Below are 24,028 nucleotides of genomic sequence, written 5' to 3' on the forward strand. Positions count from 1 at the left end.
TGCAGCATTATTACATATAAAAAATACACATTCCTCTCGGGGCTAATGCACCCAGGAAAGTCACTGTGAGGATTTAGATAAAACTAATTTGGTAGAACACAGTCTTTGCAGGGCTGCAAACAGCCCACAATCACCCTACTGACAGTCAGCGTTTCCAGACTCTCATGACTGCCAAATTCAGAGGTAGAAATAGCCTCCACTAACCAAACAGGACAGAAAGATACATTTAGTTCACAGTGGGAAACCTGTTGTAAAACAACCTAAACTCAAGTACACCAGCACAGCCAGAGGAAAGAATGCACCACGTGGCTCAGGGGAAGTGTTATGAGTATGAAGTCACTGCTCTAGTCCTGCTCTGTAGCACATAGCCGTTTTGGGGAGGAAAAAGGTAACTTGTGAAATTTGCAAAACCTGGAGTAGGGAAGAAGGAAATCATATAGTTGCTCCATTACCGAATCAGTTATTATCCACTGCTGTTGATTCCCTTGTGATGCAAATTCATAGGCAGGGGGTGTCTACAGGGTTGACACCAGCCCCAAGAACCCTTCACTCCTGCTTTTGTGGCTAAAATATCAACTTTTACAATGAAACCAACTTCTACTGAAATTTTACATTGGTATTTGGTTATGCATGCGAAACTCATGGGATTAAAGAACTTCCTTTACAAGGGCAGATTCCTCGCAGAAGTTAGGGGAAGTGTCCCAGCGTTCTTGCTTACAGACCCAACAGTGCACTGAAAGGTGCTCAGTATTGATGAACCGTCTCATTGGTGTTACAGAGCGCTCACTTGCACACATCCAAGCATGGAAACACACTCATTTAATTTAAGACAGCCATCTACCACCCAAAAAACCCCAAAACTTAAACCACTTGAGAATGCCAGGACAAGAGAGAAAGTTACAGACGGAGAATGCCTGACACGGGGTAGAGGGACACACGGAGAAGGGCCTGCCCTGCCCATCGCCAGCACTAGTGCTGTGGTTCCTAGCAAAGCAATGGAGTCACAAACTCCTTGAGCATTCATCAGCAGGAGTGTACCCACCCCGTGCTTTCAAAGTCTGGCAACAATAGAGTTCTGCAACAGGGGAACACGAATGGCTAGGAAAGAGAAAGGAGTGGACAACCTTGACGCAGCCACTTCAAGCAAGGATGGGAAAGAGCAAGAAGCTGAATGGCAAACCCCAGGGCAATTCTGCGCTTACACACAACTACATTAGACTGGAAAACCCTGCCGGAGAGACTGAGGACAGAGCGCAGCAGAGACTCTCCATCCCTGGCAGACCTATGAGCACTCACCGCTGGATGGGCTGGGGAAGTGGTCGTCTGCCCTCTCCTGCAGGTGCGCCTCCTCTTGCTCCAGGTGAGTGGTCTTCACCTGTTTTTCAGGTATATCTCCTGCTTTCTCTGGCAGAATGAGAGGGGGTGGCTGGCTCTCCGGCAGGGCTGCAGACACCTGGTCCCCTCTCCCCAGGGCTACAGAAACCTCATTCCCTCTCTCCAGAGTGGGGGGCTGGCTCTCCGGCACGGCTGCGGGCTCCTGGTCCCCTCTCACCAAGGCTGTGGGCTCCTCATCCCCTCTCCCTAGAGTGGGCGGCTGGCTGTCGGGCAGGGCTGTTGGCACCTCATCCCCTCTCCCTAGCGTGGGCGGCTGGCTGTCCGGCAGGGCTGTTGGCACCTCATCCCCTCTCCCTAGCGTGGGTGGCTGGCTCTCTGGCACAGCTGTCGGCACCTCATCCCCTCTCCCCAGACGGGGCGGCTGGCTCTCTGGCAGGGCTGCAGGCACTTTCTGCCCTATTCCCAGAGGAGGTGGCTGGCTCTCCTGTGGGGTCACCAGCACCTCATCCCCTGTCTCTGGAGGGAGCTGCTGGTTCTCCCATGGGGCAGCAAGCACTTCATCCCCCGTCTCTCGAGGTGGCTGCTGGTTTTCTGGCAGGGTCAGGGGCACCTCATCCCCTCTCTCTGGCGGTGGCTGCTGGCTCTCTGGAAGGGTCAGGGGCACTTCATCCCCTGTTTTTGGAGGGAGCTGCTGGTTCTCTGGCAGGGTCACAGACACCTCATTTCCTCTTGCCAGAGGCTGCTCCTGACTCTCCCATTCCATTTCCTGATCCTGTTCCAGATGGCTTTCACTTTGATCCCTGTTCCCTTGAACATCTGAATGCTTTCTGGCACACAGTGCCACTGCTGGGGGAACACCTGCTGGTAACCGAGGCCAGGAGCCATCCTGTTGTCCCAGTGACTCTCCCACAAGAGGCTGAGAGGCAAGGTCACTGAGCTTTGCCATGGTTTCTTGACCAGCCTTCAGGGACAAGCCCTCCATGTCCTTCGCTTCCACAACACCCAAGCCTGTGGAGGCCTCTTTCTTCTCGGTCTCCTGATCCCTTTGGCTCAGTTCACAAAGCTTTTTACAACTTTTGCTAGAGCCCTCAGCAGATTCCACTTCCATCGCTTCCTGGCCTTTGTGATGCTGCTCTTCCCTTAGAACAGTCAGGCCCTGAGAGGGGGTTTGGCACAGAGAGGACCCTTCTTCCTCTAGCTGCTTCTCATCTGCACGCCTCTCACCTTGTTCCTCACACTGAGTCTCAGGAATTGCTTCCAACTGAGGCCTGGCTCTCAACAGTTTTTCCTTAATCTCAGTCAGTGCTTCTCGACCCAAAACACATGGCAAAGTGTCAGGCTGACTGGCTAGAGCTGCAATAGCCTGACTTCCAGATTCACACATGCGATCAATGCAACTTGTCTGTGCCACAGTTCCACCTGCTGTTACACCTGCAGCAGCCGCAGCAGTGGCAGGTGCTCTCATGGTCTCGCCCTCTTCTGCTTTTTCACCATCCTCTTCCATTAGAGTTTGGCTGTCCTCACTCATTCTCAGCTTCATGCTGTCATTCTCCATGGAACAGAGTTTCAGCTCCAAAGCTGGGGGTGTGGAATCCACCTCTACCTGTGTGGATTCACTGTCCTGGTCAGTCCTCAAGGAGCCTGTAGTTCCTTCCGTCTTTATGGGCTGGTTACATTCACTTGCAGAGAGCACTAGTTTACAGGAATCACTGGTCTCTGAAAACACAGGACCCCCTGTAGGAATTTTGGGCACAGCCTCCATGGGTCCAGAGTTATCTGCTGACAAGCACACATCAGGTAAGGCACCAGCCTTCTCTTCTCTTCCAGGCCTCTCCTCTAGACTCGGAGTTGGAATGAAAATATCCTAAAGGGATAGAGAGATAAGAAAAAAAAAAAAAGCACTCTTCAGTATACACTCTCCTGAAGGCAGGCTGTCTTATCCAGTGGTTCTCGACCTTTCAGTTTCAGTTGCATAGAAGTAGGGTCGGAGGGGACCTGAGCAGATCATCTAGTCCAGCCCCCTGCCCTGGGCAGGAATGAAAGCAGCGCTCTTATTACCCCTACTAAGTTTAACCTCAAATGACCCCAGCTAGGTAGTTATCAAGCCTCCTTTTAAAGACCCCTAAGGTAGGAGCCAGCACCACTTCCCTTGGATGCTGGTTCCAGACCCTGGCCGCCCTGACTGTGAAGTAGTGTCTCCTGATGTCTAGCCTGAACCTACTCTCTATCAACTTGTGGCTGTTCTTCCTTGTTACTCCGGGAGGTGCTCGCGGGATCAGGGTCTCACCGGCTCCCCTCTGGTCCCCCCAGACACTAGATCCCCTCTCAGCCTTCTCTTGTGAAAGCCAAACAGGTTCAGGTCCCGTAGCCTCTCCTCATAGGGCCTGCCCTGCTGACCCCTAACCATGCAAGTGGCCCTCCACTGGACCCTCTCGATGCTGGCCACATCCCTCCTGAAGTGCGGCGCCCAGAACTGGACGCAGTACTCCAGCTGTGGCCTGACCAGCGTTGCATAGAGGGGGAGGATCACCTCCTTGGCCCTGCTCGTGATGCATCTGTGGATGCACGACAAGGTGCGGTTAGCCTTGCTGACTGCGTCCTCACATTGGTGGCCTATGTTCATTTTAGAATCGATAATGACTCCAAGATCCCTTTCTGCCACTGTGCTGTCGAGAAGAGAGTTCCCCAGCCTATAGGCATGCTGCTGGTTCTTCCTGCCCAACTGCAGTGCTCTGCATTTGTCAGTATTGAATCCCATCCTATTCTCATTCGCCCACACCTGTAACCTGTCTAGGTCCAGCTGTATCCTGTCTCTCCCTTCTAGCATTCCCACCTTGCCCCAAATCTTGGTGTTGTCAGCGAATCTGAACAGGCTGCTTTTCACCCCCTCATCCAACTCACTGATAAAGATGTTGAACAGTGCAGGCCCGAGGACCGAGCCTGGGGGACTCCACTGCCCACCTCCCTCCAGCTCAAATACGCCCCATCCACCACCACTCTCTGGGTGCGGCCCTCCAGCCAGTTAATGACCCATCTGACTGTGTAGGCATCAGTGCCACAGTCGCCTAGCTTTTTAATGAGAATGGGGTGGGAGACAGTGTCAGAGGCCTTCCTGAAGTCCAGAAAGACTACATCCACCGCGACACCTGCGTCCAGTGATTTTGTGACCTGGTCGTAGAAGGCACCAGGTTGGTCTGACAGGACCTGCCCTTAATGAACCCACACTGGTTGCCCCGGAGCATCATCCCCAGTGTTGGTCCCTCACAGATGTGCTCCTGGATAATTTTTTCAAAGAGCTTCCCCAGGACCAAGGTAAGGCTAACAGGCCTGTAGTTGCCCAGGTCCTCCCTCCTCCCTTTTTTGAGAATGGGGACCACATTAGCCTTCTTCCAGTCTTCTGGCACCTGGCCAGAGCACCATGAGCGCTCGTAAAGCCGTGCCAGGGGCCCCACAATGACTCCTACCAATTCCCTCAGCACCCTGGGGTGGAGAGCGTCTGGACCTGCTGATTTGAACACGTCCAGCCCCAGAAGTTCCCTAATTTGGTCCTCTCTGACCCTAGGCCTGGCGGAGTCACTCCTGAGTCCATCCTGCATCTCAGCGGGGGAGAAGTCCCGGTCCCTGCTCAGAAAAATGGAGGCAAAGAATTTGTTAAAAAGGTCTGCTTTTTCATGTGGTGCAACCACCAGATGTCCAAGTGTATCCTGCAGGGGCCCCACGGTGCCTTCTTTTTGCTCCCTATGTATTTAAAAAAGGACTTTTTGTTGTCCTTGATCCTCTTTGCTAGCCCTAGTTCCATCTCTGCCTTAGCCTTCCTTTGGTACCTTACATACCACCCCGATCGAAACAGCAAAAGTGAAACCGGAAGTCCCACCGTGGCACTTCTGATTTCGCCTCCGAAAGCTGAGTCCCACTTTTTCCTTGTGGACCATGGCCTGGGGCAAATCAGCCTGTGCGGGGCCCCCATCCCTGTCCCCTGGCACAGTGACACCGGGGAGTGAAAGCCCCATTGCATGGGACACGGAGGGAGGGGCAGTGGCTGGAACTTCCAGCCTGAACAGGCAAAGACGCCTCCAACCAGCCAGGCGGGGGGGCAGGCCAAACTCAAAACACGGCACCCGCATACCCCCTGCCCGTGTCTTGTGTACCCCCAGGGGTACACGTACCATGGTTTGAGAAGCACTGGTCTAATCCAGCCAGCAGCAAGGCATGCAGGACAAGGCAGCTTGTTTACTCTTGGCAGAAACCCTGAGGTTTGGGAACAAAACAAATTCATGTACCAAGACCTGGAATCTTGGGAACCTATTTCCCACTTGCCTGAGCCATAGCTGCCTTCCTGTTGTGCTGGGAAGTGACCCTCCTTCACTTTTCTTTCAGTATCCCCAGCAGAGAGGGATGCAATCCTTGATTCACAGAATCATAGAAAATGAAGGTTGGAAGGGACCTCAGGAGGTCACATCCAGTCCAACCGTCTGCTCAAAGCAGGACCAGCCCCAACTACAGCATCCCACCCAAGGCCGTCTAGCTGGGTCTTCAAAACCTCCAAAGATGGAGATTCTACCATCTCTATGGGCAGCCTGTTCCAGTGCTTCACTACCTTCCTAGTGAGGAAGTTTTCCCTCACATCTAACCTAAACTTCTCTTGCTGCACCTCAAGACTATTGCTCCTTGTTCCATCATCTGCCACCACGGAGAACAGTCCAGCTCCATCCTCTTTGGAACCACCCTGCAGGTAGCTGAAAGCTGTTATTAAATCCCCTCTCAGTCTTCAGCTTTGATACAACTTTGATCTCACATGACGAGGAAGGGACACTCCAAGACTGGTGGAGTGCTACATTAAGTGCTTTAGGAAAATCCAAGTTCTTTTTGGCTCAGGAGGAGAAGTGACCAGCTTGCGACTCTTGCTTAGTTCTCCCAATAGAGTTTTAACCCTCCCACCTTGGATTAATGAAAATGGATGTTTTTAGAGCATAAATGACCCATAGGCATCCACACCTTTTGAATAGTAAACTAGCTTTGTGTAGCAAAATGACCACAGTAAAGACTAAAAGGCAAGGAAAATGGTAGCAGTTAGTTTCCTGTAACAAAGCATCTCAAATGCATTACTATAAAATACCAGGGTTTCACTCTCTCCATAATCATGAAAGGTGCTGGGGTCACACACAGCTCCCCTCCGACTGACATGTCCCAAGGGAAGTCTAGTTGGAGGATGCAGTTTGAGACACAGAACATGCAATTCAGTCCCTGAAAGCATACAACTTTCAAAAACATTTTAAGGAGAATCTCACAAATTCCCAGAACAGAATAAGAGACTACAGACTCTGGTTTGGTTCCTTTTGTGCTTCAGACCAAAGTTTTTCTTTAGGTATATGTATGTAACATAGGTTCAGAGCAAAACACTAACAAACAGATGAACTGATAGGGACAGGAAAACCTTGCAGAACCAAGCAAGCAGGAGAACCCCACATGCTATAGCTAAAGACTGACCCACACTAATCCCTTGCAACCAGATACATGAAAATAGCAGGGAAAATGTTGCAGGGAGTAATTAAAGGGGCAATGTCTGCTTCAACACCTACATGGGAGAACTCTGGTTGTGATGGTACAGGAAAGGATCCAGAAGTGAAGACTGGTGCACTCTGGGATACTGGAGTTGAAGCCTGGGGTAGCACTGGAGGTCCTGATGGGGTGGGAGGATTATCAACTTCCATCAGTTCATCTCCCTTCTGTTGCTTCAGGGCAAGTTCCCCTCCTGCTAGAGCAGCCATATCCATCTGTTCATCTAATTCAGAAGAGGGAGATTATAAAAGTTAGAGGTGCACCAAATGTATTGGTTGCATGTCGGATTGGCACCGAAAAAAGGAAAATTAACATTATTGGCTATCAGCTTTTTTTGGCCGGAATAGCCAATAATGTCACCGAGAAATATAATATACCTTCTGGCCGGGGCCCCCAGATGCTGTGTGCATGCGCACAGCCACAGCATGCACGTGGCCAGGAACACAGGCAGGCAGTGTGGAGAGCAGTGCCTTGCAGGTAAATCTGTGGAGGGGAAAGGGCATGTGGGGGAGGGGCTGCAGATCAAGGCCCCCACGGTGAGAGAGGAAGTGGGGCTGGGGCAAGGGCTGCTGCCCAGGGCAGTGAATGAGACCCAGGACCAGGGCAGGGAACAAGACAAAGCCACAGGCAGCTCATCCAGGGGGCAAGGGGGAGGAGATGGGGGTGGCTCCCTGCCACTGTGCACACCCCTTGAGGGAGCCATGGGGGCCTATGTGCCTCCCAGATTTGTGCATGTAGGTGGAGGCATGCTGCCGACTGTGACCTCGGGGCTCTCCACTCTGCTACCTCTGCCCTGACCACGTGTCCCCTGCCTGTTTGGCAGTAGCGGCGGCAAAAAGTTGTGTCCACTTCCAGGTGGGCAGGGGACACACGGTCAGCGCGCAGCTCCTGACACAAAGGCAGCAGAGTGGAGAGCCCCAAGCCCCAAACAGGCAGCCTGCCTCTGCTCTTAAAAGCATTCCTGCGCTTAAAAATGGTGACAGTGGCACATGAACTAAAACTCATCAAATGAGCTTTAGTTCAAGCACACCTGCCGCCATTTTTAAGTGCCTGGATGCTCTCTGGACAAGCCGCTCCCCACCCCAGCCCCAGGTCCCATTCACTGCCCTGACTGGACAGCTTCCGCACACCCTCCCTCACCGTGTGGGCCTCAATCTGCCCCAACCCCATGCTCCTTCCCCTCCACAGACTTACCTGCAGGGAGCTGCTCTCCATGGTGCCTGGCTGTGCTCCTGTAAATTGGTTATTGGATCAGTATCAGCCAACATGCCTGGAGAATAATCGGGTATCGGCCAAGCAAATCTTTATCAGTGCACCCCCAGTACAAGTTGATTGCTAGGGATTATGTGCATGTTACCCATACTTAAAGTTATTTTACATATTATTAGAAGACCAACGTTTTTTTTTATTGCTTATAACTTTGCCAAACCTTTAACTGTTTAAGCCAAAATTTTCTAAGCCAGTCATTTGCCTCAAGCTGAATTCTTTTAGGAATTTTCAGAAAAATAGTTTAGCCATATCCTAGGAGCAGGTCAGGAAAGAATGCTTTCCCTACATTACAGCAATGTTGTTGTAATTATAACAACTCAGCGAATATACGAGAAACAAGATTTGTTGGCTACTATTTTTTTTAGAAGACAAGCTTCCAGGCACTTAAGTTTTCAGGTGCAAACACAGCTCTTATGTATTGTCTGAACCATGCACGCACTTAGAACAACCTTAGCAGAAAGGAACACAACTGTACTAGTCCTCTGCATTCTCTAATGTGGACATCAGAGAGGGGGGGAAGTAGTTCATGATTGCACACTCTTTACCTTCTTCCAAAGAAACAGGAACGGCCATGTGCAAGGAACAGCCCACAGCACAGGCACGTGAGGAATCTATTATGACCACAAATGTTAAGACAGAGGAAAGAAGGGGGAAAAGCAAGCTGTCTATTCAGGTTGTAATGCTGATGTAATTCTAAGCAGGGCTGGGGAAAAACTGCACACATGCACACACACCAAAACCTGGGGGAAAGCATATGGGAAGAGATCAAACAGAACCCTATGCAGACAGGTTTTACCTTGCGTTTCTTCCTGTTCTGTGGGACTGCTGGGGATAAGAGCACTGGACCTGAAGATACTAGAAGGAGCAGCTGGGCCTGAAGAATCACTGCAGAGCCAGGGAGTGGGGGGTGAGGAAGGGAGAGAAAAAGATATGTAAAGATTTACTCCTCTTATTCCACAGTTTAGTTCCAGCTTTTCACAACAGGAGCCTGGCTCACTAATCAACACAATCAGCCTAAGTCCCATGAAGGTCTTGTAGATGAGCCTGAGCAGGAAACCAAACGCTCATTTTCTGTGAAGCAAATATCTACAAAACACAGCTGTACGCCACACAGCAACTACGCTAAATCTGAGAAAACCAATGTGGAAACAAGCCCGGTGCTGACATGTAGAAAGAGGGGAATGGAGCAGGGATTTGAACCCATGTCTTCCAAGTCGATTATCTCCTGGTTTCAGTCCAGCCCAGGTAACTTCATCATTGAACGCTTACATAGGTAATCTTTCTTTAAATGTTATAAAGCTATTTGGACTGAAATATAATCTGAAGGTAGTGATCTCACAAATTACAATTTCTACACAAATGTATTCCTTTCATCGGTTTTAAATTGCTACCTTTCAGGTTGCATCCCCTTCATTTTTCCAATTCTAAGAAAGATAATGAATAGTTAGGAGGATTCCTTCTTATGTTGTATGTCTCTATCATATCATACAAGGGTGGAGTACTGGTTTTGAGCTTTGGCTAGGAAGATTCAACAAGAGACTTCCCTGAGAGCACTTTCAGTGAAAAGCAGCGGAAAGAAACCAGACTGGGAAGGGTTCTGACCCCAACTGAAGGAGAGGAACCCCCCCAGACAGCTGATGAAGGGGAGAAGCGAAATGGGCAGTTGCTGAAGAAGTTAAGTGGGACAAGGTAGGGGGGGGGAAGGTTAACATGGGAAAAAAATAAAGCTTGCTTCTATTGGTTGGGGCAGAAGACTGAGGAAAGGGAGAGGCTGAGGAGAGAACAAGGGATACAGGGGAAGATGGGGAGAAGGGAGATCATGGGTTGGGATGGGGGTCATTAGGGGAGACTGAAGAGTTTGAGTATGGCACGGGGATGAGAGGTTTGTAGGTCAGTGACAGCAAGAAGGGAAACAGAGGCAGAGAGAGGTCACATCCGATCCTGTCAGCAAAATCCTGTGCAGGAAACAAGCTGAAGGTAGATTTGGGGAGGGTCAGAAGTGCTGAACCAACAGATGGGACAGCAGGTACAGGAGACAAGTGGAGAAGCAGAATATCTGACTGGAACTATAGCTCAGCTAAAGGAGGATAAAGAACTGTTAATGCTGGAAGTCAGCTTGCTCATGGGACTTCCATCAGATATGCCCTGCTCTCTGAGGTTGGAGGGGAAGATGGATTTTATGATGGAGGAAAGGGGCAAAGGAGTCCAGGATGGCAGAGAAATCATGTGTAGAGAATCAACTGCCACGTTCAGTGAGGATCTAGGAGGAACAGGCTGAGTGTGCAAGAAAAGCTGTTGTCTCCAACGGATTGGCACTCACAGAAGGACAAGGTGAGAAGAGGCCATGGACAACACAGAAGGAAAACAGTGAGAGAGACAGGAGGGGTTAGTTAGTGACACAGAGATCCAAAACAGCAGTGCGTGGGGAAAGCCACGCTCAGTAAGCAGCAACCCTGGCAAACAGGAGTGTTGATCCAGGGCTGCAGGCAAAGAGAGGCAACTCAGTCTATCCCTGCTCATCTATACCTGTCATTTCCTTTACCAGGGACCTTGACCTTTGTATTATCAGTGTTCCTAGCTCACATCTTCATCTAAGCAGAATGATTTTCAGCACCACTCACCTTCTGCCCTAGCTCTTAGCATATCTCCACTCCAAACACAAAACTAAATTTGTTAGTCTTCTTCACTAGAAATAAGAATCTCCTGATTAAAAAAAAGCCTATTCCATCTGCATAGGCTCAGTTACATCCATACTTTGCACCACCGTCTTGTCATCCATACTAAAACATCCCGAAACATCCTTGTCTATCCAACCCAGCACTAAAGTCCTTGAGAAAAAGCTGCCAGAGGTCCTGAAACATGCATGGAGCAGGGGACATCCTAGCAAGACACTGGGAGCTTAGGAGAACTGGTACAAGGCAAAACACAGCCTACTACAGTCATTGCTTGGAGCTAAAACTGAATAGATTTTACAATTCCTTCCCAACTTCCAACATAGCAGAAGGCAATAAGCATCCTTCTTAAACAAGCAGGACAGAGGGAGGTACAGGACCACTGTCTCACAATAAAGCCTATAAGGTCTCCTCTTTTCCCTTTGACAAAGATTGAAAAAATTATTAAAGGGGCTCAGTGTCTGTTCCCACAGAGAAGCCATAAATCAATGTCCTCAACTCCTGAAACCTTTGTTAGGAACCAAAATTATCCCTAATCACATCACACTTCAAAAGTCATCAGTTTGCAGGAAGTTACACATTCAGTTGAAAGTTATGTTCCAACATGGATTAAACCCCCCATGTTGTGTTAGGCTGTTTTTGTTGTAAACTCATGCAGGTTAGTGCAAGGTTGGGGGGGGGGGGGGGGCAGGGGAAGGCAGAGGTTACGCTTACATGGAAAGACTCTCCTGTGCAAGGGATCCCTGTCCAGAGAGATGCAGGAGGTGAAGAGTGCCAGCAGGGGTGCATGCCAGGGGACCTCCCTCTTCCACCTTGGTTATGGCACAGGCACTGCTTGAAGCTATGTGAAGCAAAAGGAAAGAGATTGGATTAGGGAGTCTGCTACAAAGTTAGCCAGACAACCATAAGGGCCAATTTTCACTACTGCAAAGTTCTCTCTTGGCAAAACACAGGCAGACCAACGCTGTCACATGGAGTTGGAAAAGGATTTTGGACAGCAACATCTGCAGGTCCAGTAAGTGTGAACACACAACTAGCTAAAGAGTTAAACTGGTGCAACTTTGTGTTCTGCCTTCCAAAGCACGCTCAGGTTTAACAGAAATATTAGTAACATGAAATTCACTCAAAGCACTGCTGCCTCCACCACTAACCCCCAGTTTAAACCCACAACGGTAATGGTTATATCCCTTGCATAGATATTTTGGCAATAGTTAGTTCATTATACCTGCTGAGTTGCTCTCAGGAAACATATCTTCCTGAGTTGATAGAATCTCTGGCTCCTGAAGAGCAGGATCACATGACTTCTCAACTTGCAATCCACTTTCAAGCAAATCGCAGACAGACCTTGGTTTCCTAGCAGTATCTTGAGGTGGTTGAGGAGTTCTGGGAAAGTCAGACATAACCTCTGACTTGGGAAATTCAATTTATCAAGGTATTGCAAAAACTTTTTCAAGAAAATGTACCACCCTAGACATAACAAAATATACTCACTTGTTTACCACAATGACAGTGGGAAGAAAAAAGAATATTTTATTTTTTCTATCAAAATGTATATGTATTCAAGTTGTATTTCCAAAGCTGACCTATACATTTTCTATTAATAAAAAATAAATTTGAGCATAATGTAAAAAGATTCTACTGACATCAGGTTGTTACAAAGTACACAAGAATGTGGTTTTAAATAGGGGTGCACCGATAAAGATTTTTTTGGTTGATACTGATAGCTGATTATTAACCAGCCATATCGGTGGCTGCCGATCTGATAACTGGTTTACAGCATGGAGTCTGTGGAAGGGAAGGGGCATGGGCTGGGGGCAGATCGAGGCCCGCCCCCATGGTGAAGGAGGGAGTGGGGCAGGGGCAAGGACAATGGATGCGACCCAGGGCTGCGGAAGGGAGTGAGGCTGAGCTGAAGGCGGCTTGTCCAAAGGATCAGTGTCCAGGCACTTAAAAATGGTGGTTGGGGAACTTGAACTAAAGTTTGTCAGTTCAAGGACCACTGCCACCATTTTTAAGCACGGGGAAGCTTCTAACCGGAGCGGAGCCAAGTGGGGCAAGGGCAGAGGTGGGCTGCTCGCTGTGGGCCCAGGGCGCTCTGCTCTGCTGCCTTTGCCTTGGGGCTCTGTGCCAGCCATGCATCCCCTGGTCACCTGGCAGCAGGAGGCACAACTCACCACCCCTACTGCTGCCAGGCAGGCAGGGGGTGCGCAGCCAGTGTGGGGCCCCTGGAGCAAAGGCAGCAGAGCAGAGAGCCCTGAGCCCACAGCAGGCAGCCCGCATCCACACCATGCACAAATCTGGGAGGCACATGTCTCCCCATGCCTCCCCTTGGGTGCACACAGCAGCAGGGAGTGCCCCCCCCAAGGCCCATGTCCCTGGACAAGTTGCCTGTGGCTTCATCCCGCTCCCTGGCCCAGGTCCCATTCACCATCCTAGCTGGGCAGTGCCCCTTGGCCCAGCCCCACTCCCTCCTTCACTGCAGTGGTTTCAATCCCACCCCATGCCCCATCCCCTCCACAGACTTACCTGCAGGGTGCTGCTCTCCACACTGCCCGGCTGTATTCCTGGCCACGTGTGCGCTACGGCTGCGTGCATGCATGCAGCCTTCCAGGGGACCGGCCAGAAGGCATATTATATTTATCGGTGACATTATCGGCTACGCTGACCAAAAAAACCCGATAACCAATAATGTTAATTTTCCTTTTATTGGTGACAGTCCAATATGGCACTGATATACTAGCGTACCACTAGTTTTAAAACACAATTTTTTAAACAATAGCCACTGAACAGAAAGCTGTCCCCTTGAAAGCCTGACAATGCTAATAGAGACAGAGATATCTGCCTTGCCAAATGACACCAGTGGAAAATGCAGGGTGTCAAAATTGTGTTTTATTATTTAAAAAATGGATTAACCAAAAAGTTTTAACAGCTTAACTCAACTGTTAAACTAACAACCACGAAACACCCCAATCTTGGACAGCATCTAACACAAAATGCTGCTTTTCTAATGAACCAAGTGCCTGTTAGCAAGTATCGCTTAACTGACAGGCTCCTCCTAACGGACCAAAGCCCATGCCCTGAATGAAGAGACTGAGGCAACAACATGGATTTCTGAAAGCTGCTTCAAAGCTCTATTTTATAAATGTTTAGCTTTTTAAGGTCCAAACTAATCACAGGCATGATCCTCCAGATGGCTGGACTTTAATTTCAAAGGTAAATGTTTCCATATCTCCTGTTCAAATGTTTTCCCTCCGTTTTCATTCTCCCAGCCAAAGAGGGATGGAAGCCCTTCTCCTCTCTTCTCCTAGATTCATAGATGTTAGGGTTGGAAAGGACCTCAATAGATCATCGAGTCCGACCCCCTGCATAGGCAGGAAAGAGTGCTGGGTCTAGATGACCCCAGTTAGATGCATATCCTAGCAAGCACTACTGGGCCATTCCTTTGGCCAACTCCCGTTACAGAAAGCTCTCTAGCAACATTCCTTGCCGTTTCCCGTTGTTCTCGGAGCCCACCACTCCCTTCCTCAGAACCGTTAGAGAAAATTATAAAAATTCAGTCACAGGATTTCAGTAAAGGATCTACATAGAGGGGAAGCTGTTTTACCTTTTAGACTCCTCCTCCTGCTGGTACTGTGTCCCAGTACATGTTTCTCCACCAGGCAAAGTTTCTTTCTTAACGGCGCACAGCTCTGACAGAAGAGAGAGAAAACAATGTGTTACTCAAATGATCTGGGCTGACAAACATCAACACATGTGCTTGGTGCTGCTATAGGTTACAAACATCAAAGCAGTTTCTATTCTAAAGGATGTACCGGGGGAGCCGACAGTGGAGGAAGAAACAGAGGAATGAAGCGTCTTGTACAGAACAGACTCAATGTCAGTTTTGAAGATAGGAGTACTGGTAAAAGATCCAGGCAACAATGTAAGGATGGAGGAACAAGCACAAAGGGAACAGAGGACAGAACTCCCTTTCAAGATGCCTCTGTCAGTCCTAATAATATATTTCCTGCCGAAAAGTGCCACCTGTAGGCCAAAGAAAGCAGAAGGAATCTACCCTCTGAGAAAAAGGGCTTTTTGTAGCCTGTTCACATACCATCCTCGGTCTCTTTACAGGAGGTTTCTGCAGGACGAAGGCAATGCTCATTGCCCTCCTCATGCAGTGAGGAGTCCCCCTCAAGGTCCTGGCTCTGTGACAGTTCCAGGGCTCCAAAATGCAGCTGCGACGTGCCTGAGCCTAGCACCACACATTCGCACAAGAAAAAAAAACCAAAAAACTTATAAACAAATTGTCCAGTGATGAAAGAACCGCCCCGCTGAGACATGCTAAAGTCCATGCTGTAACTCTGAGCAACAAGGAAACTGAGAAATTCAGCTGCACTCAAAACCTTACAAAAACTATGCAGCCCCACTTCGGTAACTAAAAGCCTATTAACATGACAGCCACAATGTCTGTCTTTTTTAAATCATTATTGTGAGGTAAACTGTTAACCAATGTAGTAGCTAGTGCAGTAATGTTGGCAATTCAAATCTCTGTGAATGGTAATTGTGGGCAAATACAGATGTCCTGTTCACATGCGCCGTACCAAGAAACTTTTACCACTGTTTATAAGCCAGCGTATTTATAGAGGCCCCTTTATGGCGCTCTCCTACTTTTGTGCGTCTCCTAACCCCCTTCCTGTCCCCAAGATGAGGACTACTGCCGAGATGAGAACTATAGCATCATAATTTAGAGAGTAGGAGACAGAATCGGTGGTCTGCAGAGAAGGGGAACAATCGCCAACAATCCCCTAACCCCAAAGTGCTTTGGATGAGCTCAAGGCAAACTGCTGATTTTGTAACAGTAAGTAGTTGACACATTAGCAAAGTCTAAAAAAGTGAGCCTGGGGAACAAGAACTGTATTAATTTATACAAATATTTGGGTGAGATGCTGCTGCTGTCCCAAGAAGCCTAGAAAAAATGTAGAGCAGAAGAATTACCTTCAGCGCCCAGTGAGTGGGCAGTGCAGTCTGCAGCATCTTCATCGGCCCCCTCAACAGCAGCTACCACCAACCCGAGAACACTTCAGTAAAGAGAAGAGACAATCTGCTCAGCAAGATACACCCTGCATATGGCACTGAGCTTGCCCAAGGCTGTTTTCTTACAGTTTATTTCTATTGACAAGTTTGTTCCTAGGGCATCCTCGGTACATAAACAGAACGAAACTACTGTGCCCCCTATGCTGGGGTATTCTTTGACGCATCGAAACCACCCCAGGGGATCACAGATATCCAGCATTCACACTAATCGCACAAATAGGATTTTGTTCGGCATCTGAATGGATTCACTACTGTCCCATTACATAGCAGTTCACTGCAGCGATGCTGGGACTGCAGCCTGCACTGCTCCCACAGAAGCAGAGGACATGAGGATAACCCCTCTACAAAAAAAGGAAGTAGAGTGGGGGGGTGAGTTTGAAGGCAAGAAATCTCATAAGCACCTGCTCTTGCTGCTGGGCTGGGGCAACTGGTCAAGGACTTCGCTGAGTGAACCAGTGGTCTCCAGATGGGTAGATGTGTCCATTGGCTCTGAAAGCATAACAGGTCGTTAGCACAGAAAAGAAGCCAGCCTCTAACTACAAGGACAGGCTTTCAACACAGCAGAAACTAGCAGGACTTTGACAGCAGCTCAGAGAGACCAGGCCCCCTACCCGCACGTTCCACATGCCAACCCCGCACTACTCAGCGCCTCGCAATGTCACCGTCTGCTCCTGGACAGCAAGTCCCAGCTACCCCATATCACAAGCATTACCCTGAGCATCGTTCTTCTGCAAGACGCTAATTTCTCAGACGTACATACAAGAAGTATCACAACCAGCACGTTCTCACCTGCAAGCTGCTTTTCTGGAGAAGGCTCAATAGCGTCGACCCCTACGTCTCCTCCCACTGTCCGTTTCTGATCCCGAGAGCTGGACATCATCTCCTGCAAAACACACGCCCCAGGGTCTGCCTCTGCCGCCTTCACCAGGTGCCCAGGGAGCCCTTCGCCCCGGACCAGACGTGCTCCCTTTGCATAGCTCATGCACACAGCAAAGGCCAGGAGGCAAGGCAGCCTCCCTGACCCAGCTGCAGCACACACGTCTGCAGGCTGCTGCTGTCCGTGCTGCGGCTGCACCCCGCGCACTGCCATGCCACAGGCGCACCACCACGTGCCGCACCACAGGCGGACCTCGTGCACCGCCACGTGCCCCGGCCGCACCGCGCACACCACACCCACCGCCGCGTGCCGCACCACAGGCAGACCTAGCGCACCACCACGAGCCCCAGCCGCACCGCGTGCACCACCACGTGCCGCACCTCGCGCGCACCTCATGCACCACCACGTGCCGCAGGCACACCTCGTGCACGGCCAAGCGCCCCGGCTGCACCTTGCACACCACCATGTGCCACTGGCACACCTCGTGCACCGCCACATGCCACGTACTGCACCCCAGGCACTACCACGTGCCGCGCCACAGGTGCGCTGTGCCGCTGCTGCGTGCTGCACCTCGCGCACCACCGTGTGCCGCACCTTACACACCCCAGGCACTGCTGCGAGCCCTCGCACACTGCCATGTGCCGCAGGCACACCTCACGTACTACCACACGCCACGTGCCGCACATCGCCATGTGCCGCAGGCACACCTCGCGCACAGCCAAGCGCCCCAGCTGCACCTTGCACACCACCATGTGCCACTGGCACACCTCGTGCACCGGCACATGCCACGTACTGCACCCCAGGCACTGTTGTGCGCCGCGCCACAGGCGCGCTGTGCCGCTGCTGCGTGCTGCACCTCGCACACCACCGTGTGCCCCAGCCTCACCGCCACGTGCCGCACCTCACACACCCCAGGCACTGCTGCGTGCCCTCGCACACTGCCACGTGCCGCAGGCACACCTTGCACCCTGCCACATCCTGCAACTTGCGCACCACATGCACACCTCACACCGCCACGTGCCACAGGCTGCACCTCGCGCACCGCCGTGTGCCGTACCTCGCACACCACTGCGTGCCACAGGAACACCTCGTGCACCGCCACGTGCCACGCCACAGGCGTGCTGCACCACCGCCGCACCTCGTGCACCCCACCTGCACCACCATGTGCCGCACCTCGCACACCCCAGTCACCGCTGTGTGCCCTCGCACACCGCCACGTGCCCCGGCCGCACCTGGCGCACCGCCACAAGCCGCAGGCACACCTTGCGCCCCGCCGCCGTGTGCCGGCCATGCCTGGCGCTCAGGCAGGCCGCGCGGCTCCCCCCCGCGCGCCGGGCCGCACGTGGCGCTCACCAGCACGGGGCTGGGGCAGGCGGGCAGGCGCGGGGCGGGCAGGGGGACGCAGGCATCGCCCGGCGAGTCCCCTGCCGCGGCGCTCTCGGGCTGCGAGTCCTCCACGATGAGGCAGGGCGCGTCGGGCGGGGAGAAGCGCACATCCAGCGGGCTGCCGTTGGGCTCCATCTGCCGCCCTGCGGGGAGGCCCCGGGTCAGTGGTGCCGCGGCAGCGCCCAGCCTCGCGCCACCGACTGCCGCCCGCGCCTTCCCCGCCCCTCGGCCCCGGCCCCGGCCCCGGCCCCGCGTTCCCGGCCCCCCGCGCCGCGCCGCGCCGCGCCGCGCTGCCCGGCCCGGCCCGGCCCGGCTCCACCTCAGCTCCCGCCGCCCCTCCCCCGCCCGGCGCGTGCGGCCTCCGGCGCCGCCGCTTCCCGCGGCCGCCATGTCCCGCGCGCCCATTGGCCTGGGCCCGGCCCCGCCCCGCCCCCGCCGCGCGCCCATTGGCCCCGTCCCGCCCTCGCGGCCGCCATCTTCCGCGCGCCCATTGGCCCTGGCCCGGCGTCACCACAGCAACGCGGCGCTGCCCGGCACCCGGCCGGCTCCCCGGGAGGGCTCGGGCCCGGGCCCCCGTTTGTAACGTAGCTAATTCGGTGCGGCGCCGGGCGAGGTAACGGCGTCACGGTCCACGCGCCCCGCCCCGCCCCGCCCCTGGCTGTCCGGGTCTCGCCGGCGCTGCGCCGCACCTGGCTGTGCTGTGGCAGCGGCCCGGGGGAGGCTGAGCCCGGCGCTGCGCGGACACGAGCGCCCGCCGGCGGCCCAACGCCGCGCTCTGCGCAGAGCTCGGGGGCTCCAGCCCGGCCGCGAGCACCTGCGCGTCGGCCTGAGCGCACGGCCCGGTGGGCGCGGGCACGGCCTGCCGCGCGGAGCTCTGCGCGCTGTCTCGTGCGACACGCGTGAGCTTCGCGGTGGCAAAGTGCCCCGGGCCGCGGGCGGAGAAGCAGGCGTTGAGGGGAGCCGGGAAGCGGCGCAGCCCCGCTCCCGCTCCCGCTCCCGCAACACTGGCCCAGAAGCCGTGCGGCGCCGGCGCTAAAGCGCGTCAGGTGTCGCGCCGACTCCCGGCCCCGGCCCCGGCCCCGGCCCCGCGCCGCGGCTCGGCCGAGCCACCGCCCTCCGCCTGCCGGGCCGGGCCGGGCCGGGCGATACGGGCACCGGAAACGGTTGTGCACGCCGGTCTCGGTAACGCGGGACGCGGAGGATCCTGACCCGTGTTTGGGTGGCCCACGGGGGATGCTTTGGCGCCTGGTCTTGTGAGGAACGTCTTTCCTTCCAAGGAAGGCAGGAAGTAGAGTTTTGGCAGGTTGGTTTTGGGGAATTATAAAAATCACTTTATGTTGTGATAGCTTTGTAATAAAAGTATATTCAAATGTCTGTTCTGCTGCTTAACCACCTGCACAGCGGGACAGTTCTTCTTAATATCCAGCCTAGAGCCTCCGTGTTAAAATTCAAGCCCACTGCTTCGTTGGTGGCCCGCGCGGGCGTGGGGACAACCGCTCGGTAGTCTCCGCACAACAGCCTGCTCTCTCCTGTTCTCTAGACCGCATATCCCAGTCCTTCCCGCCTTTCCTCATCATGCTTTCTCGATCTCTAATTCATGTCGCCTTCCTCTGGCCCACCCCAGTTCATCCGCATCTTCCTTGGACGGCCATGCCCCAGGTGAGGCATCGCCGCGCTGAACAGAGCGGAGGCGGCGCCAGCAGCACGGGTGGGAGTGCGCGACGGGGGCACCATGGCGCCCCAGGGACCAACCCTGAGGGGGTGCAAGAAGCTGGGCCGCTGCCACCGCCGCTCCCAGCCAGGCGCGGGAACCGCCGAGGCCCCTGAGAGCCCCATCCCGTGACATGTCCGTGACACTCCTGTCAGTACACCCCAGCCCCTTACTAGTCTTTCTGGAAGCAGTGTGAGGTTGCTGACTCATGTTTTCGGCTCGAGATCCCCTGCAGACCTCGGGTCCTTTTGATTGCAGTACTGAAGCCTATCGAATACTTCTTTGTTTTGTATTTGTGCATCTGATGGTTGGTGTTTTGTGCAGTTGTCCTTACTGAAATTCTTCCTGCTGATTTCAGACTGTTTTTCCAATGTATCATGGTCATTTTGAACCTTAATCCAGCTCTCTAAAGTGCCTGCCTGCTGCCTGTCTACCAGCACCCAGGCTGGTATCACCAGAGTGTATGCCCAACCCCATCCTTCAAGTCATTAATGAACATAACGAGAAGCACCAGACCTAGGGCAGATCCCTGGGAGACTTAGTTCAATACCTCCTCCCAGTTTAACACTGAGCCTAAGCCATTCATGATGGGTGAAAATATAAACTACCAAAGAAGGGTTGCTTTACACACCCAAATAAAGCATCCTGCCCCGGGGGGGGCTCCAAAGAGGACGGAGCTGGGCTGTTCTCAGTGGGGGCAGATGGCAGGACAAGGAGCAGTGGGCTCCAGTGGCACCAAGGGAGGTTGAGGTTGGATATTAGGAAAAACCCTCCCACCAGGAGGGTAGTGAAGCCCTGGAACAGGCTACCCGAAGAGGTGGGGAAATCTCCATCCTTGGAGGTTTTTAAGCCCCAGCTAGACAAGGCCATGGCTGGGATGATGCAGTTGGGGCTGGTCCTGCTTGGAGCAGGGGGCTGGACTAGATGTGACCTCCTGAGGTCCCACCAACCCGCATTGTCTGTGATTAATCACAGGACCATGGTAGCTAGGGGGGGCTTCAAATTGCATGCTGTCTCTTGGGAAGATAGATAACCTGATACCTTGAGGCTCTCTGGATTGATTGTGCACTGTGGTTTTGGTACAGGTGGTAATGAAGCCATTGAGGGAGAAGACTCTCCTCAATGTGCTTCTTACTCATAAGGAAGACTCAGGTGATGCTCTGAAAGTGAAAGGCCATGCAGGTAAGAGCGACCATTAAGGGATGGGAATCATGAGCTCGGACAGACAGTAGGAAGGTGGTGGCTGCCCTTTCACTTTGCCTCCCCGTCTCCGGTGCCGATTCTGCAGCGGAAGATGGGCCTGCAGCTGTCCCTGCGCGTCGGGGGGCGGGAGGGTGGGTGAGGCTAGGAAGGAGGCCACCCGGAGCCTGGGCAGCCGCCTCTCGGTCCTCAGCACCCTCCGCCTGTCTTTGCGGTGAGCCCTTTAAGTGGAAGGCACAAACGGCCAGACCCTACCCGCAGCTTTCAGCGCCTCCCTCCCCCTGCCCCAGCGCCGCGCCGGGCCGGGCCGAGCGGCGGGGCGGGGCGGTGCGGGGCGGCTGTTCCCTCCAGCCACTCCTGCACAAACGCACCCGCTGCTGCGGGCGGGGGGGGGGGGCGTGCAAGGCGCGGGGACAATGAGAGCAGGCGGAGCGCCCTGCAGGTGCAGCCCGCGGGCCCCCCTGCCCTTGTCCGGGCCCCGGCCCCGGCCCCGGCCGCCCACCCGCCCCGGCGCCGCGGTGCGCAGTGTGCGGGGCTGCGCGTGCCCCCGCCCGCCCGGCCCGGCCCGGCCCGGCCCGGCCCGGCCCGCCCGGCCCCGCCAGCGCCTCCCTCAAGGTCAGGGGCAGCAGACCCCCGCGCCGCCTCGCCTCGCCCCGCGCCGCCTCGCCCCGGCGGGAGCCCGCGTGCCGGGGCGGGACCGGGCACAAAGGACAAAGCGGCCCGCGCCCCGCTCACCTGGTCCGTGCGGGCCGGGCCGGGCCGGGCCGGGAGGGCGCTACCGCCGCATCCCCGCCCCGCTGACATCAGGCGGGCGGCGCGGGGCGGGGCCAGGCCCCGATCCCATCCCGGCACGGCACGGCACGGCACGGCGGCAGGAGGAGCGGGTCTCTCCCACCCGCGCTCCCCGCGTCCTCGGGGCGCGGCCGGCCGTGGGGCCCCTGCCCTGCGGGGCACGGCGGGGCGCAGGCCCGGCCCCGGCCCCGGCGCTTCGGGGCCCCCCGCGGGGCCGAGGGGGGCTGTGCTGGAGGCCCCGGGCAGCGCTCACAGCCCCTTGCTCCGGGCTCTGCGGAGGCACCAGGCCAAGCGGAGCGGAGATTGGGGCGCGGACACGGGCCGGGGCCGGGGCGGGGGCGGCCTCCCTGCCCGGAGTGCCGGGCCCGGGGCTGGTAGCAGGGTCTCCTTCTCGTTCGGAGCAGGCGCGGGACGTGCTGGGTGGGCCCCGCTCCGCCAGCTCTGTGCAGACGGGGCAGAGGCCCCGCAAGAGGCCAGAAGCTGAACAGAGAAGACAGATGATATTTATGATTGAGGTTTAAGTTTTCTGCTTTTTTACACAGTTAAAAAAAAGACACTAGGCAAGTATGGAGTTGATCAAACCATAACTGTGTAAATTTATAATGGCCCCCAAATGCACCTTAGAGCCGTTCTAGATTATCTAAATCATTGCCGGGATGGATGATCAATCAGTGTCTTTACTCGCATGATTGATAACGCTGCACCTTGGCTGCAGGTACGTGGGTGACATTCAGAGCAGTGGACGAAGAACCGCTCGCACTTCAATGAAGCCTTTTAGCGCTATGATTTCTCACCGGTGACCTGCAGTCCTCCCTCCAAAGCCAGCTGGTGAAAGTGGGTGCTCGTACAGGAGAACAAGGGACCCAGACGGCTGGTGGTGGAGGAGCAGTGCCAGCATTTGTTGCTATGACCCTGGCAGCCACAGCAACTCACACTGCCGCTGCTGCCCCCGTACCGAATTCCCAGGCCCCGGGGAGCGCCCCCAGGTGACCTGGCCCCCTGTGCTGGACTAGCAGATGCACAGGGTCAGTCCATGCCCACACCCATTGTGTGGCCCTGGACCCAGTGCAACAGGCCCCTACCCTGTTACTGGAAGGGCAAGGGTGCTTGGGCTCCCCCCACATCTTTTTTCCCTTTCAAGCCCAGAGCCAGGGAGAATGGCTCCAGATGGCCCCCGGGGTGGGGAAGACCAGAGGCATCATGTTGGAAACCAGATAGGTTGTGGAACTTGTTTATTCTTTTCGTTTTGGCTTGGAGAGCACTGCCCCCAGGCGTGACAAACCCAAGGCAGATCATTTTTGTTTGGAGTCGAGTTGACACCCAGGACTGTGCATGATCCTTGGCCTGGTGGTCCAAACTGCAGTCGTAGGGGAGGTGGAGATCGTGGAAAAGTGGTGCTCGTAAGGTACCCCAGACCTCAAATGTGATTGGGAAGGCAGAGGACAGAGACTGGGGGTTAGCTCCAGGTCCAGCAGGGAGAAGCCGGTTTGGACTGAAAGGCGGTGACATGATACGTGGCGGCAGGCCCTCAAGCCTGTGATGTGCTGCTGTGCCTAAAGCTTTGGCCCAGAATAGTGGACTCTGAGCCAGTAGGCACAGCTAGAGTAAAACTGGGCCAAGGCCAGGAGGGCCCCAGGCCAGACACAGACTTGACATCTGAGAGTCTCCTTACCCGTGAGAGGCTTTTCCCCGTGTACTGGTTCCATCAAATCATGGAAAGCGACAGTACAGACAGGGAAGAGCCAGAGGGAACAAGAAGACTAGCGGGAAGAAGCCCTGAAAAGTGGGTACGCTGTGCCGACAGCCTGGGTGGCATACACCCGGTGGGTGGGGTCATTCTTTGGGCCCGGCAGCAGGCTCGGGGTCAGCAGCTAGGGAGCCAAGCCTGCTACTTGGTTTCTACAAGGAAGATTCTCTCTCCTCCATGCTACCTTTCACACAACCAAGGTTCAAGTATATACAGAAGCGTGCTGTATGCAAGAAAATATAGATTCGTAGATTCATGGATTGTTAGGGGCTGGAAGGGACCTTGTAGATCATCGGGTCCATTCCCCCTGCACTAGGCAGAAAAAGACAACTGGGGTCAAGTGACCCCAGCGAGGTGACTGTGCAGTCTCCTTTTGAAGATTTCCACCGTAGGTGACTGCACCA

General features: G+C 54.2%; 1 protein-coding gene across 9 annotated transcripts in view; it reads right to left on the reverse strand.

The window, feature by feature from the left end:
* TP53BP1 (tumor protein p53 binding protein 1) overlaps positions 1-21,904 on the reverse strand; it is a 51,501-nt gene extending 29,597 nt beyond the window's left edge. For 2 of the 9 annotated variants that reach the window (XM_059714425.1, XM_059714429.1), the window contains exons 1-13: positions 18,142-18,405; positions 16,701-16,794; positions 16,313-16,400; positions 15,813-15,895; positions 14,929-15,069; positions 14,440-14,524; positions 12,061-12,218; positions 11,550-11,676; positions 8,960-9,048; positions 8,089-8,126; positions 7,272-7,377; positions 6,915-7,117; positions 1,297-3,199 (exon numbers count right to left, since the gene is read on the reverse strand). In XM_059714425.1, coding sequence (XP_059570408.1) covers positions 1,297-3,199; positions 6,915-7,117; positions 7,272-7,377; positions 8,089-8,126; positions 8,960-9,048; positions 11,550-11,676; positions 12,061-12,218; positions 14,440-14,524; positions 14,929-15,069; positions 15,813-15,895; positions 16,313-16,400; positions 16,701-16,794; positions 18,142-18,309 — 3,283 coding nt within the window. In that variant the 5' untranslated portion in view covers positions 18,310-18,405. Of the gene's footprint in view, positions 1-1,296; positions 3,200-6,914; positions 7,118-7,271; positions 7,378-8,088; positions 8,165-8,959; positions 9,049-11,549; positions 11,677-12,060; positions 12,219-14,439; positions 14,525-14,928; positions 15,070-15,812; positions 15,896-16,312; positions 16,401-16,700; positions 16,795-18,141; positions 18,406-18,493; positions 18,555-21,820 lie in introns of those variants that run through there. The other 7 variants (XM_059714424.1, XM_059714423.1, XM_059714426.1 and 4 more) reach the window with 7 other exon arrangements.
* Positions 21,905-24,028: the final 2,124 nt, after the last annotated feature.

This window comes from Alligator mississippiensis, chromosome 11 (assembly GCF_030867095.1).
Source record: "Alligator mississippiensis isolate rAllMis1 chromosome 11, rAllMis1, whole genome shotgun sequence".
Lineage (NCBI taxonomy): Eukaryota > Metazoa > Chordata > Crocodylia > Alligatoridae > Alligator > Alligator mississippiensis.